The following is a 17139-nucleotide window of genomic DNA, read 5'->3' as shown; positions in this document are numbered from 1 at the left end:
AAAAAATTGAGCAGGGTACACTCATTGAAATTCCTCCTGGACGCATTCCCCCATCAGCACACACTATATTAGCCACTTATTGTTAGTCATTAATTAGAGTAATGATTGCTCAAGTTTGACTTATTATTGTTCCAAGCTGGATCGCTCCTTCCTCAGGTTTGTATGCTTTAGCTTAGCATTTACTGCAGTGCACACGATTCTGTAGAAGAACTATTAAGCTAAGTTGCTTGTAAACAGCACAGGAAGAAAAACATTCCCCTGTTCTCTTCACCATTTAATTGTGTAACCAGGGCACGGGGATGGACATCAGGTCCCCCATTCTGGTGCACAAACAAGATTCTGAGATGATACAAGGCTTGTCTTAATAAAAATGTCCACAATGTTATAACTATGACTGATGGAAACAAGATTCAAATATTTTTTGCAGTGTAATTTAAGTTAATTGTGCTTGACTAACATGATAAAATAGAATTTGGAATCATTTTTTTGGGTGACGGGTCCCATTTAAATGGCCGCCTTTTCAGTAACAAAACAAGTGGTGTAAACAGGGCAGCAGACTGGAATGTGATTGTAAATCTTGCAAAATAAACATAAGCCAGGGAGGGAGAGATCCGGGCAAGAGGCTGGGAATATAGACCTGAACAAGTGCTCCAATCAGACTATCCAAGTGCTGCTGGTGAGCTGGCCTTTTTATATACTTATTTACTATACAGGTATAGGATCCCTTATTCAGAAACCCGATATCCAGAAAGCTCCGAATTACGGAATGGCTGTCTCCCATAGACTCCATTTTATCCAAATAATCCAAATTTTTAAAAATGATTTCCTTTTTCCCTGTAATAATAAAACAGTCGCTTGTACTTGATCCCAACTAAGATATAATTAATCCTTATTGGAAGCAAAACCAGCCTATTGGGTTTATTTAATGTTTAAATGAATTTCTAGTAGACTTAAGGCATGAAGACCCAAATTACGGAAAGATCCATTATCCGGAAAACCCCAGGTCCCGAGCATTCTGGATAACCGGTCCCATACCTGTACTATACTTTTCCCTTGACCATACATTGATGCTTGTGCTGGCAATCTTTAGACGTTTTTTCAAATGTTAGGGGGTATGCTATATTCAAAACATTTCTCTAATTACCCAGTTTTTATTTTTACACTGAAAAATTTATTTAAAGGTATTAGAGCCTGTCTAAAGAACATTGAATCGCCCGTTTCTCTTATCCGTTCGAAAGATCCATTATTTGGAATATTCTGGATAACAGGTCCCATATCTGTACATTTTTTTTTCTTCTTTTTTGAGTATTCCGCCTCTTGTTCTTGTGATTCAGTCTTGAAATCTTGCTGCTGATTTTTGCTTCATGCTCACTTTAATTAGCAGGTTGCATATTTTTAAAACATTGTCTTGTTGGGGTGCAGCTGAAAGTCACGGTTTCCCATAATGCAATGCATATTTTATACTGGATTCATATTTTTGCCCAATAAAAACCAAATTCTCCTGGGTTTTGTGAAACTCTGACAAACTGCTTAACGAGAGAAATAAAACCGGTAAGTGAGCTGTAATCTTGCAAAATACATGAATCAAAGCTTTGTTTATTATAAAAAGAATTCTAGCAGAAACAGCGTTGCTTTAAATAAGTCCCTTTGTTATATGCTTTCACTTTTAAAGTGATAATTTTTTTGCTTTTTGTAGCCAGTCCTGATGATTTGTCCTTGTTTTTCAGCCAGTTGGCTGTTAAAAACAAAAAAAAAACAAAAAAAAAAAAAACCCACAATAAAATACTTCCTTATGCCATTAGTTCTCTAAAGTCTAACCTAAAGTCTGTCTATCATGCTGTCCAGGCTCACTTTCTGTTTCCTAAGGAAATCTCTGGGATTGAACAGTTCTCAGGTTAGTTCTGTTGCAGGAAAACTACTTTTCTTGCACCTCTCCACCTCTCAGGGCTGCAGCAAGGAATGAAGCCTAGAATAGGACAAACAGCTGACAGGTTTAGTAAGTTCTCAGCTCTGATCTGGCTATGCAAGCTTCTTATATAAAGCATTTCTTATAGACTACTGACTGCATTCAAAATAAAGAGGCAGTAGGAAATACTGGACAGCACTCTTTATTATTATTATTATTATTATTATTATCATTATTATTATCGTTAATTTCGCATTGTTCATTATTTAGGGTAAGGCTATAATCTGAGACCTCTTTTCATACTGAAAGCGTGGGTAATATAAATCCCACAAAGCTAGGGGGGGCCTTTACTTCTGGAATGGGCAAGTGCAGCTCATATGACGATACCCAGCCTTGCTGCATGTTCCTAATTCAACTGAATAAGAAGCATTGGTGCTTGTCCAGTGTCGGCCCTCCTGCTTCTAAACATTTGGTCTATTTCATGGCCATTCCCTATTTCTATGAGAACAAAGAGGCTAAATAGATGGAATAATAGATTATAGTATGTAAAGAATAGAGACTAGGGGAATAGAGGTTGAGTGAGCAGAGGAAGATTAATAGTACTGAGAGTGGGCTCCTGGTCTAAGGTTTTTGGGTCTGCCACTGGTCTAAGGTTTTTTACGGTGGGTCCCTGGTCCAAGGTTTTTGGGTGGGCCCCTGGTCTAAGGTTTTTGGGTGGACCCCTGGTCTAAGGTTTTTGGGTGGACCCCTGGTTTAAAGTTTTTGGGTGGGTCCCTGGTCTAAGGTTTTTGGGTGGGCCCCTGGTCTAAGGTTTTTGGTTGGGTCCCTGGTCTACGGTTTTTTTATGGTGGGCCCCTGGTCTAAGGTTATTAATGGTGGGCCCATGGTCTAAGGTTTTTTATGGTGGGCCCCTTGTCTAAAGTTATTTCGGTGGGCCCATTGGCTAAGTTTTTTTATGGTGGGCCCCTGGTCTAAGGTTATTAATGGTGGGCCCATGGTCTAAGGTTTTTATGGTGGGCCCCTTGTCTAAAGTTATTTCGGTGGGCCCATTGGCTAAGTTTTTTTTATGGTGGGCCTCTGGTCTAAGATTTTTTATGGTGGGCCCCTGGTGTCCCAGTCCGGCACTGTGCTGGTCTGCCAGCCAAAAAAAACTTTAGTGGAGAATGCAATCTATGTGCCATATTCCTAAAGGCTAATTAATTTTGCTTCATAGGGACGGTAGTTCTGATCCTGAAGGTATATCTAGTATGCTTGCCTTAAAGCAAGATATGGCTTCTGCTGTTTGCTGGACCCGAAATGGAAATAGTCATATGTCTACCGGAAAATGCCAGGCAAGCCTAAGGGGGTTGTGCACCTTTCAAATAACTTTTAGTATAAAGTAATGAGTGATATTCTGAGACAATTTGCAATTGCTTTTCATTTTTTTTTATTTCTAGTTTTTGAGTTATTTAGCTTTTTATTCAGCAGCTCTCCAGTTTGCAATTTCTGCTATCTGGTTGCTAGGGTCCAAATTCCCCTAGCAACCATGCATTGATTTGAATAAGAGACTGCAATAAGAATAGGAGAGGATTGGAATAAAGTAATAAAAAGTAGCAATAACAATACATGTTTAGCCTTACAGAACATTTGTTAGAAGGGGTCATTTCAAAGCCGGAAAGAGAAGAAGGTAAATATTTAAAATACTATTAAAAAAAAAAAAAAAAGAAAATGAAGGCCAATTGAAAACATGCTTACATTCTATAATTTACTAAAAGTTAACTTACAGGGGACCAAAAGTGGGCAGAGACACATGGGGTGGTGATATTAAATTCTGTCTTCTGTGTGTGTGTTCAGTAGCACAAACAAACAGGCCAAAATATTCACCCTGATGATGGTCATTTGGCCTTTGATAGATCCCCAGCTTCGGTAATTACTCAGGTTTTCTTTTTTTGTCCCATATTGCGGTCAGTTTTGGCCCCTTTATGATCAGCATAATGTTCGAGCTGTAATGTATCCCCCCCCCGTTACCCTACACAACATTTCCCACTGTTTTCATGCAAAACTAAACATTTTTTTTATTCTGCCCACAGCATCCCTTTAATTGCAGTCTGCATGAAATGCGTTGTGCTGCGTATAGAAGTCAGCTCATTTCCATTCTCATAATGGTTTAAAGGAGAAGGAAAGTTCCGAAGCAATTTATTGCCAATAGATTAGCCACAATAGTGCAAGCTTTAACACTATATTTATTCTGCAGAATGCTTTACTTTACCTGATTAAACAGCTCTAAAAGCTCTGTTTGTTTAGGATAGCAGCTGCCATGTTCACTTGGTGTGACATCACTCCCTGCCTGAGTCTCTCCTTTCTCACTTTTAGCTTCGGGTCTCAGATTACAGCAGAGAAGGGAGGGGGAAGAGGAACAAACTGAGCATGCTCAAGCCCAAGCCCTGGAGGTTTAAGCTGAAAACAGGAAGTCTGATACAGAAGCCCATGAGTACACAATAGAAGGAAAGAAATGTGGTGTTTCTTTTGACAGAGGACTCAGAGCAGCATTACTTTGAGGGTTTACTGGTGTATTTATATAGACCTTTCTGATTAAGCTTACTTGGTTCTAAACCTTCCTTCTCCTTTAAGAGTCCCCATGAACTTTCTGTTGGCTTTGTCGTCAGTGTGGATAGTGATTATTGGCGCAGGGGTAAATATTGACGATGGAATATTTCCGGGAAGAGGTGATTACTTTGTGACTGGGACATGCTCTGTTTAGCAGCCTGGTTACACTTGCAGAGCCGCAGAGAGACCAATGTTAATATAATTAAGAAAGAGAAAAACTCTCCAGTTGATGGTTAACAGGCTCTGTGGATGGGCATTACTGCTACACCAGCCGGGCACCGTGCCAGCGTATATACAATGCCATGCAATGTGCTGCAAAGATTCCTTGTTTGTCTGCCAGTTCTTACCACCACCTTGAAACAGAGGATCTCTTAATCTTGTGAATGGGAAATCTATTAGTGAAATGATCATCTTTTTATTTAGCACATGCCGGCCTGTTCCTCCCGGCTGCACGGAGCAATGCAAGTGAAGTGAAACCTATACTTACAAGAGCTTGTTTGCATTATAATTAAACGCATGAGTTGTAATCAATATTGACTTGCAGAAGGGCAGAAAACTCTCCGTATCTGTAAGGACAGACACACACGGGAAGATTCAGGGAGATTTAGTCACCCGACGACTAATCACCTCTTTTTTTCGGGTGACTGATCTCCCCAAAAAGCCATCTGCCAGCTAGAATCTAAATCATCTCCAAGATGGCACTCGGAGTGCTTCGTTTTCAGAAGTTGCCTCACGAGGAAACTTCAAGCGATTTCGGAAAACGAAGCACTCCGAGTGCCATCCCTTCAGCGATTTAGATTCTAGCCAGTGGGAAAGCTTTTCGGGGACATTAGAAAAAGAGTCGATTAGTCACCGGGCAACGAAGTCTCCCCTAATCTTCCCGTGTCTCTGCCCTTACCCTAAGAGAGGAACAACAATAACTATATAAGAAGATTATCGATACACCAGTTGCAAACAAATGCTCTGTAAGGCTACAAATGTGTTGTTATTGCAACTTTTTATTACTCTTCTTTCTATTCAGGCCTTTCATATTCATATTATACAAATCAATACATGGTTGCTAGGGTCATTTGGACCCTTGTAACCAGGATATTGAAACTGCAAAATTGGAGAGCTTCTGAATGAAAAGCTAAATACTACGAATAATAAAAATTAAAAACCAATTGCATCCAGCTACCCCCTCCATTTATAGAACCGCTGATGAAGTGGGACGGGGCAGGTGCCCATCTATAAAACCGGAAATTGGAAGCCGACAGTTGTAAGGTCGCAGAGAGCAGCAGTCAACTCGCCGCTGACCCGCAAGAGTTGTGCTTATGTTGGCTGAACCCACCTGACCTGTGGGTATTGGGCTGGCCCCCACATCACTAAATTGCAGGTTATCCCAAAATAGCACTCTCTACTAGGGATGCACCGAATCCACTATTTTGGATTCGACAAACCCCCCGAATCCTTTGCGAAAGATTCGCCTGACCGAACCGAATCAGAATCCTAATTTGCATAAGCAAATTATGGGTGGGAAGGGGAAAATATGTTTTACTTCCTTGTTTTGTGACAAAAAGTCACCTGATTTCCCTCCCGCCCCTAATTCGCATATGCAAATTCGGGTTCAGCCGGGCAGAAGGATTCAGGCGAATCCTGCTAAAAAAGGCTGAATCCCGAACCGAATCCTGTATTTGGTGCATCCCTACTCTTTACATTATACTAAAAATTATTTTAAAGGTGAATAATCCTTTCAAATTTATAGTTTAGTATGAAAGACACCGACATCTGGACTGTGGTTTGAGATTTTTTTTTGTTGATAAAAAAAAAAAATTCTCTTTTTCAACTTGCATGTGGGACCATTGACCTTACTGACCAGTAAAAATGCCAAAAAGGATAGCAAAAAAAGCTAATTAAATGGAATGTACAGTGTAAATAATAAGTTGGGGTATGTACTAGATCAGGAGTCTCCAACCTTTTCTGACCCATGAGCCACATTCAATTGTAAAACGAGTTTACATGAAGAATTTTCCTGGGGTGCCAAATATGTGCTGTAATTGGCTATTTGGTAGCCCCTATATTGACTGGCAGCCTGCAGGCGGCTTTTTTTTTTTTTAGATGTAAAAATGGGTTCATGCAACCAAAACTTCCAATACAGGAATTCAAAAATAAGCACCTGCTTTGAGGCCACTGGGAGCAACATATGGGGGGTAGGGGAGCAACATGTTACTCACGAGCCACTGGTTGGGGATCACTGTACTAGATCATGTTTCATGGAAACTATACAGGGACATCTGTGTTGCCCTGAGCCAGAAATCTGCTGTCCCCTGAATCTGTCCCAGAGGTTCCATAGACGGACCCTGTGTTTCCCTTTCCTACCGGTTAACGGCCAGAAGGAACATTGCCGACGTGTGTCTTCCTGTGATAAATGTTTTCTATTGAGCTTAATGTCAACTGAGAACTACTTGACCTATTTTCCGCTCTGCTATATCATTCCAGGCCCTGCTGGGACTATAGCCCATATTTATTGTATGGATCTTCAGCTCAGGTTTATTAAATGCTTCTCATTTCCTTCAGATGATCTGCTGTCCTGTGCACTGCCTACTAGTGATGAGCGAATTTATTAGCCAGCCATGAATTTTCGGTGAAATAACGAAGTTCGCCTCTGGAAAATTTGGCAAAAAAAAAAAAGCCCATTGACTTTAATGCATTTGGAGAAAAAAAGTCGCCATAAGAAAAAACGACTTTAAGGGTAGAGACACGCTGTGATCCAGGGAAATTAGTCGCCCAGCAACAAATCTCCTCTTCTTCAGGGCGACTAATCTCCCCTAACTGCCTCCCCTGCCTTCCGGCCGGCACTCGGAGCGATTCGTTTTTCGAAGTCGCCCAAGTTTCGTTGTGAGGAAGGGCAGGCAGATCGGGAAGAATAGTCGCCTCAAAGAAGAGGAGATTTGTCCCCGGGTGACTAATCTCCCCGAATTGCAGCGTGTATCTCTGCCTTAATCTATTTGGAGAAAAAAAGTTGCCATAAGAAAAAACGCCTATTGACTTATTGCACTTGGAGAAAAAAAGTCGGCATAAGAAAAGCGGCCATTGACTTTAATGTATTTGGAGCAAGAAAAATTGTTGTGCGAGTAAAAACGCCTATTGACTTCAATGAGTTTCGCGGGACATTTTTGCTTATCACTACCTACTGCCTACTCCTCCAAAATCAAAGGACCAAAGTTTACCTTGAAATAACAGATTTTGCCAAGCGAATTTGCAGTTGGTCTTTTTTTTTCAAAGTCTTTGAGTTTAATGTATAAAACTGCAATTCTCCAGGTTAAAGTGCCTCTTGGTTGCTACGGTCTCTGCCTGTAGCAACAGGACAATGGTTTGCACGACCAGTTGTTGCATGACCTTAAGAACCATAGGGAACCTTGTATATACAGGTATGGGACCTGTTAACCAGAATGTTCAGGACCTGGGATATTCCAGATAATGAATCTTTCTGTAATTTGGATCTTCATACCTTAAGTCTATTATAAAATCATGTAAGCATTAAATAAACCCAATAGGCTGGTTTTGCTTCCAATAAGGATTAATTATATCTTAGTTGGGATCAAGTACAAGCGACTGTTTTATTATTACACAGAAAAAGGAAATCATTTTTAAACATGTGGATTATTTGGATAAAATAAAGTCTATGGGAGACGGCCATTCTGTAATTCGGAGCTTTTTAGATAACGGGTTTCCGGATAACTGGTACTTAGTTGCAGCTGAGGGTTGTTGGGAGTCTAGTGTGTGATGCCGACTCATATAAACATGATAATGAAGGAGGGAATGAGGAACCTGCATGGGTTAATAAAAGGATGTCACATACAAACCTTCTGATAGTGTATTGATTTGATTATTAGATCTTAGTTTTTTTCTAAATAAACAGAAAAACTCACCCTTTCCCCCCAGCATAAACCTAACGTGCCTATTCCCTTTCTTTCTACAGATATGGCAATATTTGGTCTGTGCCCGGCCTACGATGAGTTCTATCTGGTGATGTGCAGCCACTGTAATCAGGTCATAAAGCCACAGGCATTTCAATCTCATTATGGTAAGTGCTTAACTGCTCCTTAATAAGTAAGGGGTGTAGTTTCAGCGGGATTAGGGAACGAGCTTTCTGTCATTATGGCGCTCTCGCGTTTCACCGTTTCTGATGAGGGTATTGTTGCAGCGTGAAGAATCTTTTTTTTTTTTATAATTACTGTCCTTATTAAATGGATCTGCCCTGTACTCTCTATTATACATGGGACCATTTACCCCTTACTATGTATATTATATAAACTTATATACTAATTAATATTAATTGCTTAATATTTTATATACTCCGTTAGAAATACAATTCCCAGCTTCCCTGACACTCTGTAGTCGCCTGTGTGTGTGTTTATATTTGTTTGTGAAGGGACTTTAGACTGTAAGCTTCACTGTGACAGGGAATGGTGTAAAATAGCAGTAAAGCATAAAAATATAGTCATTTAGCATTTAGTGTGTGCCCAGAGCATCCCCTCTCTGTATATTAGTATTTATGCATATGGGAGGATGGAGGTGCCATATTGATTCCCTTAGACAGTACAGTATGAGGGTATAGCTTATTGTGTGCCCAGAACATTCCTTCTCTGTATATTTGTATTTATACATATGGGAGGATGGAGGTGCCATATTGATTCCCTTAGACAGTACAGTATGAGGGTATAGCTTATTGTGTGCCCAGAACATTCCTTCTCTGTATATTTGTATTTATACATATGGGAGGAGGTGTCATATTGATTCCCTTAGACAGTACAGTATGAGGGTATAGCTTATTGTGTGCCCAGAACATTCCTTCTCTGTATATTTGTATTTATACATATGGGAGGAGTAGGTGCCATATTGATTCCCTTAGACAGTACAGTATGAGGGTATAGCTTATTGTGTGCCCAGAACATTCCTTCTCTGTATATTTGTATTTATACATATGGGAGGAGGTGCCATATTGATTCCCTTAGACAGTACAGTATGAGGGTATAGCTTATTGTGTGCCCAGAACATTCCTTCTCTGTATATTTGTATTTATACATATGGGAGGAGGAGTTGCCATATTGATTCACTTAGACAGTACAGTATGAGGGTATAGCTTATTGTGTGCCCAGAACATTCCTTCTCTGTATATTTGTATTTATACATATGGGAGGATGGAGGTGCCATATTGATTCCCTTAGACAGTACAGTATGAGGGTATAGCTTATTGTGTGCCCAGAACATTCCTTCTCTGTATATTTGTATTTATACATATGGGAGGAGGTGTCATATTGATTCCCTTAGACAGTACAGTATGAGGGTATAGCTTATTGTGTGCCCAGAACATTCCTTCTCTGTATATTTGTATTTATACATATGGGAGGAGGAGGTGCCATATTGATTCCCTTAGACAGTACAGTATGAGGGTATAGCTTATTGTGTGCCCAGAACATTCCTTCTCTGTATATTTGTATTTATACATATGGGAGGAGGTGCCATATTGATTCCCTTAGACAGTACAGTATGAGGGTATAGCTTATTGTGTGCCCAGAACATTCCTTCTCTGTATATTTGTATTTATACATATGGGAGGAGGGAGGTGCCATATTGATTCCCATAGACAGTACAGTAGGAGGGTATAGATTTCTATAAGTACATTGCATTCTGTTTATCAGATATTCATTTAACATATGGATATGAACCATTTCTTAATAGGCAACAAAACCAACTCTCTCTTTATGACCAACTATGAAGAATAACTGCACAAAAGCAAGTGAATTGGCAGATCCCTGTCCTGTGTATCTATACAAACTTGTAGTACAGGCACGTTGTGTGCATAAAGCATCAGCAAGGGTGGTTTGTGAAACTGGGCAGTTTTAAAGGAATTGTTCAGTATAAAAATAATAACTAGGTAAATAGCCTGTGCAAAATAATAGATGTATCTAATATAGTTAGTTAGCCAAAAATGTAATGTATAAAGGCTGGAGTGAGTGGATGTGTAACATAATAGCCAGAACACCACTTCCTGCTTTTCAGCTCTCTTGGTTTCCACTGATTGGTTACCAGGCAGTAACCAATCAGAGACTTGAGGGGGGGGGCACATGGGTCAAAATTGTTGCTTTTGAATATGAGCTGAATACTGAGGATCAATTACAAACTCACTGGACAGTTATGTCCCATGTGGCCCCCTTATAGTCACTGACTAACTCAGAGTTAGAGAGCTGAAAAGCAGGAAGTAGGGTTCTGGCTATTATGTTCTGTTGTACTTTATTTGATCAGAATTGTTAGCGGCTGGTCGGGAGATGGGGAAGTCCGATCGTACGTTGATTAGTACGATCGGATCTTTGTGTCTGTGGCCAGCATTAGAAATTGTGCTTTTAAAGATCAGCAGCAGGGGGAGTCCAGTACAACAAGCTGTGGATCATATCTGCAGACATCACCGTTAGCTGCATAAAGAGCCAACACCATACAGACAAGGTGTTGTGACTGGCACAGCAGCAGTATCGGCCTAAAGTCCTAGGGGCACACTTACTAAAGGGCAAAGTGACTAACGCTGGCGACAATTCGCCACTTTGACGATTTACTAACGGGTGCAGGCGTAATTTCGCTAGCTAAAGAGACAGACACTAGCGATCATTCACACTCTATTGCCAGGCGAATTTACGATGTGGCGAATGGACGTTACTCCGCAAATTCACTAAGATGCGGATTTTACTGAACTTTACCTCTTTCGCCAGACTTGCCTTCACCAGCTCAGACCAGGCTAAGTGCATTGAAGTGTATAGATCTTCCTCAATCCTCTGTTACTTGTTACTTGTTACTTACAAGTCCCAAAAAACGCGGGTGTCTTCCTTTTTTCAGAGTGATAGTCTGCAAAAGTCCTTGAAATTTTTTTCGGATAACCGGTTTCCCCCATACATTTTCCAACATATGGAGCATAAACTATACAGTGGGCATTATAGCAACTCCATTGTCTTTATTAAGGTTCCCTGGACTTGTGTAGTGTAATGTATTTGCTGCAACATATACGTCCATTCAACTTTATAATTTTCCACTGTATGCAAATTAGCCTGAGTGAAGACCTCTAACGAAGTTGCGCTAGGCACTACTGAACGATATTGCATCTTTGCTTTGATTGCCGAAGTAACGCTACCGAAAATTCGAAAGCGTTCGCCGCCCTGGATGCAACTTCGCATTTTAGTAAATTATCATTGTCTGAGCGAATTTTCGCCTGGCGAAGTGTAGCAACGGGTGCGAAACCATCACTAGCGAATTTTTGCCCCTTAGTAAATTTACCCCCAGGTCTTCTTTAAAGCAATGACTTCTCATTAGTGCAGCTTGGCCCTGGCCCGTGTTCAGATTATAGGAATAAAAATAATAGAGTCATTTCATGTTCGGCTGAATGACTCATTTGTCAGTTTAGTCACTTCATTTTTTTAGGACGGATTATGGGTTTCACCCCCTCGGCGACTTGGCACTGCCAGTGGGGCTGCCGCTGCAGCATCTACATAGTAACATAGCAAGTTAGGTTGAAAAAAGATGCACATCCATCAAGTTCAACCTTTTGAAGGGGACCTGTCACCCTAAGAAATAATTCCAAATTATTTTTTTTCATGTTAGTTTAGCAAAATAAAACTTACTTACTTACACTTCATTTATTGTTTATATTTTGTTTCCTTCAGTCTTGGAATTACACAATCACAGCACGCAGGTAGAAGCCATTTTGTGGACATTGTTATTAATTAGGGATGCACCAAAACCACTATTTTGGATCCGGCCGAACCCCGAATCCTTTGTGAAAGATTCGGCCGAATACCGAATCTGAAACCTAATTTGCGTATGCAAATTAGGGGTGGGAAGGGGAACAATGTTTTACTTCCTTGTTTTGAGACAAAAAGTCACGCGTTTTCCCTCCCCGTCCCTAATTTGCATATGCAAATTAGGATTTGGTTTGGCCGGGCAGAAGGATTCGGCCAAATCCCGAACCGAATCCTGGCATAGAGGCGGGGCAGGTAATATTTAATTAACAACTCAGGTACTAATAGGTATGGATGCTTTAATCATACCTTCCAACTGTCCCTTTTTTCGGAGGGACAGTCCCTCTTTTGACAGCTCAACCTGCAGTCCCTCATTTGTACTGGAAAGTCCCTATTTTCTCTGCACTGAACAGCCAGAAAAAGAAACAGTTACTCACTTAGCTTTTAGCAGAGAGGAGCACAGAAGAGTTAACCGGAGCAAATAAGATTTTGAGACACAAAAAACTGTTTAGATAAGGAGAAATATTTTCAAATTTTCATAACCTGCCAAATTTTGTAAAATGAACATGGTAATTAGGGGGGTGGCCACACTATGCGCTATGTGAGAGAGCATTTTTTTTCCGCTTTTTTTACTTACAAAATGTTGGGAGGTATGCTTTAATGAAAAAAACTATTTGGGTTCCATGTTTAATTTCCAAACTACTTATGTTGTGTAGCTTTTTATGTGTAGGTTACAACTCAATCTGTCTGTTAATTGGCTCATGTGACCTAACAAGCATAGATTGTTGGTATGTTTGTGTGCACAGTGAGTCATACAATCCCAGGGGGCGGCCCTTATTTTTTAACATGGCAATTTTCTATTTATGATTACCCAATGGCACATACTACTAGAAAAGTATATTATTATGAAAATGGTTTATTTAAATGAAGCAGGGTTTTACAGAGAACTACATTGTTTGGGGGGTATAGTTTTCCTTTAAGACATATAGAGTATAACTTGACACAAAGGATCAGACTTGTCTTTTTCTGAATGTTGAGCAGTTTTACTCAAGGTTGTATCACACTGCAGTCAGAATACTGATTGTTGTGCCAATTCAAGAACCTTTCATTACTCAAGAATTTGTATGAAACAGACTGAATAAGCCATAGTCTTGTTTGTCTTCACTGCCTGGCACCCTTCTGCTCCTTTCAGCTGAGGGATCTGTACAAATTTTGGCCTGTGTTTGCACCACCATCCAAATGGCAAGGTCTGTGATTCTTTTGCTGGTTTAACTGGGGCACGTTCACATCAGGGCTGCCAGGTCTAATTTTCAAAACCAGCCAAATTCAGCTACAAACCCAGCCAAAAACTAGCCAAGAGGCACTTCAAAAGTAGCCCAAAATAACACATGTAAAGTGGGGAAAAAAAGTCTAAAAAATAAATGAATATATGTGAGAATACGCCTTTTTCAATTTTCACTGATTTGCAGATTTTTCTGTAAAGCAAAGTGGAAAAGATTCGCCCGTCACCAAGGTGAGGTATAGGGGCCCCATGAGGCCCGAATACATATACAGTTTCAATAAATATTTCTAAAACAATTCAACCTCTAGTCACTTTGGTGGCCAGCAGATTTTTGCCCCAAAATTGTCTGAAATTGGGGAAAGTCACCGGGAAAATGCGAGAATACAGAGCCCAAAATCTGGTAATTCCCAACTTCCACACAGGTCAGTCCCATTGCATGCTGGATATTGTAGTCTTACATAAAACTTGGCAGTCGGCAAATTGTTAAACAAAAACTACATTACCCAAAATGCATTGGGAGATGCAGGCTTGGCACATTAGGGCAAGAAAAAACTTTGGTTGGTTTCCAAAGTACAAACCAGCCAAAGGCCCAAAAAGTAGCCCAAATCCGTAATTTGGCTAGTTTGTACTTTCAAAACCGGCCTGGATTTATAGCCAACCTGGCTACCCTGGTGCACATGATCCGACTGCAACCTGCTTTGTGGTGGGTGGTCTTGCGGGGTAACTGGCTGTCTCATTGGCTGCTTAAGATTCAGGTTCTAGCAGTCGGTCGCTCTGAAGCTTGTCTGCAAGCCCCACCCCCTGAACACATTCTGACTGCAGCAGGGGAATTATAGGATTACTTATAGGATTATTATAGGATTACTTTGGCTGATTTCAGTTTTTCATGTGATGCGCTTTGAGGGGCACCTGTCAGTGAGGGGAGGGACAGAGTGCGGTGGGTGACAAGGTGGTGCCAGCTTCAGGCTTTGTGGAACTCAAAATTAAGGGACTTCATTTTCCTGCTTTTCAATTACTTTGGAAACCGAACCAAACCAAAGACACACCCTCCCGTTTGGACGAAGTACAAGCAATTAAGGAACAGGAATTCTAAAATGCGCGCTGCTCTAATAAGAGAACACATACTGTAATGGTAGCCGGCCAAGAGTTCCATAGCTGCACTTTATACAGGGCACATGCCTAGAGCTGAATCGGAAATAAAATAGATATTAATAAAATATAGATATAATACGTTGGTGTGCATACTAGTTTCTGTTTTTATTGAAATCTTCCAGGCAGATTTCTAAGCTATATTGGCATCAGTATCAGCCCTGTAAGTACAGCAGTTCTGAAATAAGTTTTGCATATTGGGCATTTTTGGGGGTTTTTGTTTTGCCCCTAAAAATGTGCCACAGATAGGGTTGCCACCTGGCCGTATTTTACCTGGCCAGTAAAAATGACGGTTCATCCCAATGTTATTAATAGGGAAAAAAGATAAATATATAGGAAGGCCGGCATTTTTTTCCAGAAAATATGGCAACTCTAGTCACAGAGTGCCTTAAGCTGGCCCCCTATTTATCCATGTATGGGCCCTACCCAAAAATCCCTGTTGGGGAGTGCCCTGGAGTGTTAATACAGTTCTGTATCAGCAGACTTGCACAGGCACCACTAATCTGATGGTACAGGTACATCTATGACCCGAATCTTTATCCAGGTGTCAAACAACTGGATCAGCCCAATTTGGCCATGAATGGTCAGGCAAAGATCCATTCCTTGCTGACCTAGCCAAACAAATCGATCCTAGGGTTCTTATATTTGATTTTCGCTAAAAGGCGTAATAAACCGCCAATGAGAAAAGCTCCATCCACTACCCCCCCCCCATAGCCCCCACACCCTGTTTCCTCCCTGCATAGTTTATTAGTGCAAAAAGTGTCCCCAAATGTCACTCACTTCTCCATGCAGAGTAGCGCATCGGAGCTCTAGGGCGCCATCTTTCACAGGGAGCTCTAGGGAACGCCAACACTGAGCTATTTGGGGCATGCTCAGTTGCATCCAGTCTGGTTTTCGCCCCAACTGCGCGTGTGCCGGAAATTGCCAAAGGGAAGGAAGAGGATAAGAAACCAAAGATGCGGAAGACTATGCAGGGAGCAAGCAGGGACAGGGGACTATTGGGGTGGTAGTGGATGGGGCTTTTCTCATTGGGGGGTTTAGTTCTCCTTTAAAGTAGAAGGAAAGATTAAAACTAAGTAAGCTTTATCAGAAAGGTCTATATAAATACACCAGTAAACCCTCAACGTAATGCTGCTCTGAGTCCTCTGTTAAAAGAAACATCACATTTTTTATACAATTGTGTATACATGGGCTTCTGTATCAGCCTTCCTGTTTTCAGCATAAACCGCTAGAGCTTGAGCATGCTCAGTTTGCTCCTCTCTCCTCCCTCCCTTCTCTGCTGTAATCTGAGCCCAGAGCTATGAGTGAACAGAGAGAAAATCAGGTAGGAAGTGATGTCACACCAAGCTAATATGGCAGCTGCTATCCTAAACAAATAGAGACAGTGTCTACAGCTGTTTACTCAGGTATGGAAAAGCATTCTAAAGAATAAATATAGTGTTGTAGCTAATCTATTGGCAATAAACTGCCTTGGTAGCTTTCCTTCTCCTTTAACAGGTGTTTGAGCGCACCCAAACACATTTGCTAGTTGATTCCATTATATTCTGCCTGACTGTACTCATGAGCGTTCTGAGTTGTGTTTTACTCCATTAGCGTTTGATTAAGCGCAATGCTGCACGCTGCATTTTCTTTATATCTTGGTTACAAGCAAGTGCATGTGTGTGAGTTTCAGTTGCATTTCTCTATTTTATTATATTAGGTGTATATTAGGAATGGTCCATTCCTGCCAAATGTACTGGGAGAGAGAGTTGAACTAAACATGATCACTTTCGATTTTCTCTCCATACTGGATTGGAATATATTCTACAGTTTAGTGTTTCCTTTATCTCTATATGAAGCATAGCACCTACACATTTCCTTACTAGTGCCAACTGTTGGAGATTTTTGTTCATGTACATTATAATTTACTTTTAAAGACCAGTCATGGGCACACCTGTCATTATTAACCGCTAGTTCTAAAAATAAATAGTAATAAAAAAAAAAAAGAAGCTTGACCTTAATATTTCACACAACAAAAATGAGAATCATTCATTAGCACTGAGTCACCAGTTACTCCTGTCCAGTACTTGATGCACTTGAGAAAGGGTTGCACCCAAAACACTTAGTGTTTGCACTGCTAATAAATGAAAATACTGCCTTCATGCTGCTTCTATACATTATCCTGTCCACTACTTGTAAAGATGTTTTTGCTCTGAATTTGTTATTGTGCTGGTTTATCTGTTTTCCACGTCCAGACATCGTTGTTCAGCACTCATGATTCTTATTGCGGCTAATTGACTCATCTGCTTTCCTGATACTCTCATCCGTGTTTATAGTTAGTGTACACTGTGTGTCTGAATGAGTAAGGGACATATTTTCATGTTACCTTAATGTTATCTTAAAAAGTCATGAGTTTCATTTTCTCACCATCCACCGGGTTATAAGTTTATAATACTTCTTAACTTAGGTCA

At 40.6% G+C, this 17139-nt stretch overlaps 1 protein-coding gene across 2 annotated transcripts in view; it reads left to right on the top strand.

Annotated features, from left to right (window-relative positions):
- atxn7.S (ataxin 7 S homeolog) overlaps nt 1-17139 on the top strand; it is a 106588-nt gene that overhangs the window by 53756 nt on the left and 35693 nt on the right. For both annotated transcript variants that reach the window (XM_018261498.2, XM_018261499.2), the window contains exon 4: nt 8454-8558. In XM_018261498.2, the coding sequence (XP_018116987.1) occupies nt 8454-8558 (105 nt within the window). The remainder of the gene's footprint in view (nt 1-8453; nt 8559-17139) is intronic.

Source organism: Xenopus laevis, chromosome 4S (genome assembly GCF_017654675.1).
Source record: "Xenopus laevis strain J_2021 chromosome 4S, Xenopus_laevis_v10.1, whole genome shotgun sequence".
Taxonomy (NCBI): Eukaryota; Metazoa; Chordata; class Amphibia; order Anura; family Pipidae; genus Xenopus; species Xenopus laevis.
This window is presented reverse-complemented; position numbering and strand designations above follow the sequence as displayed.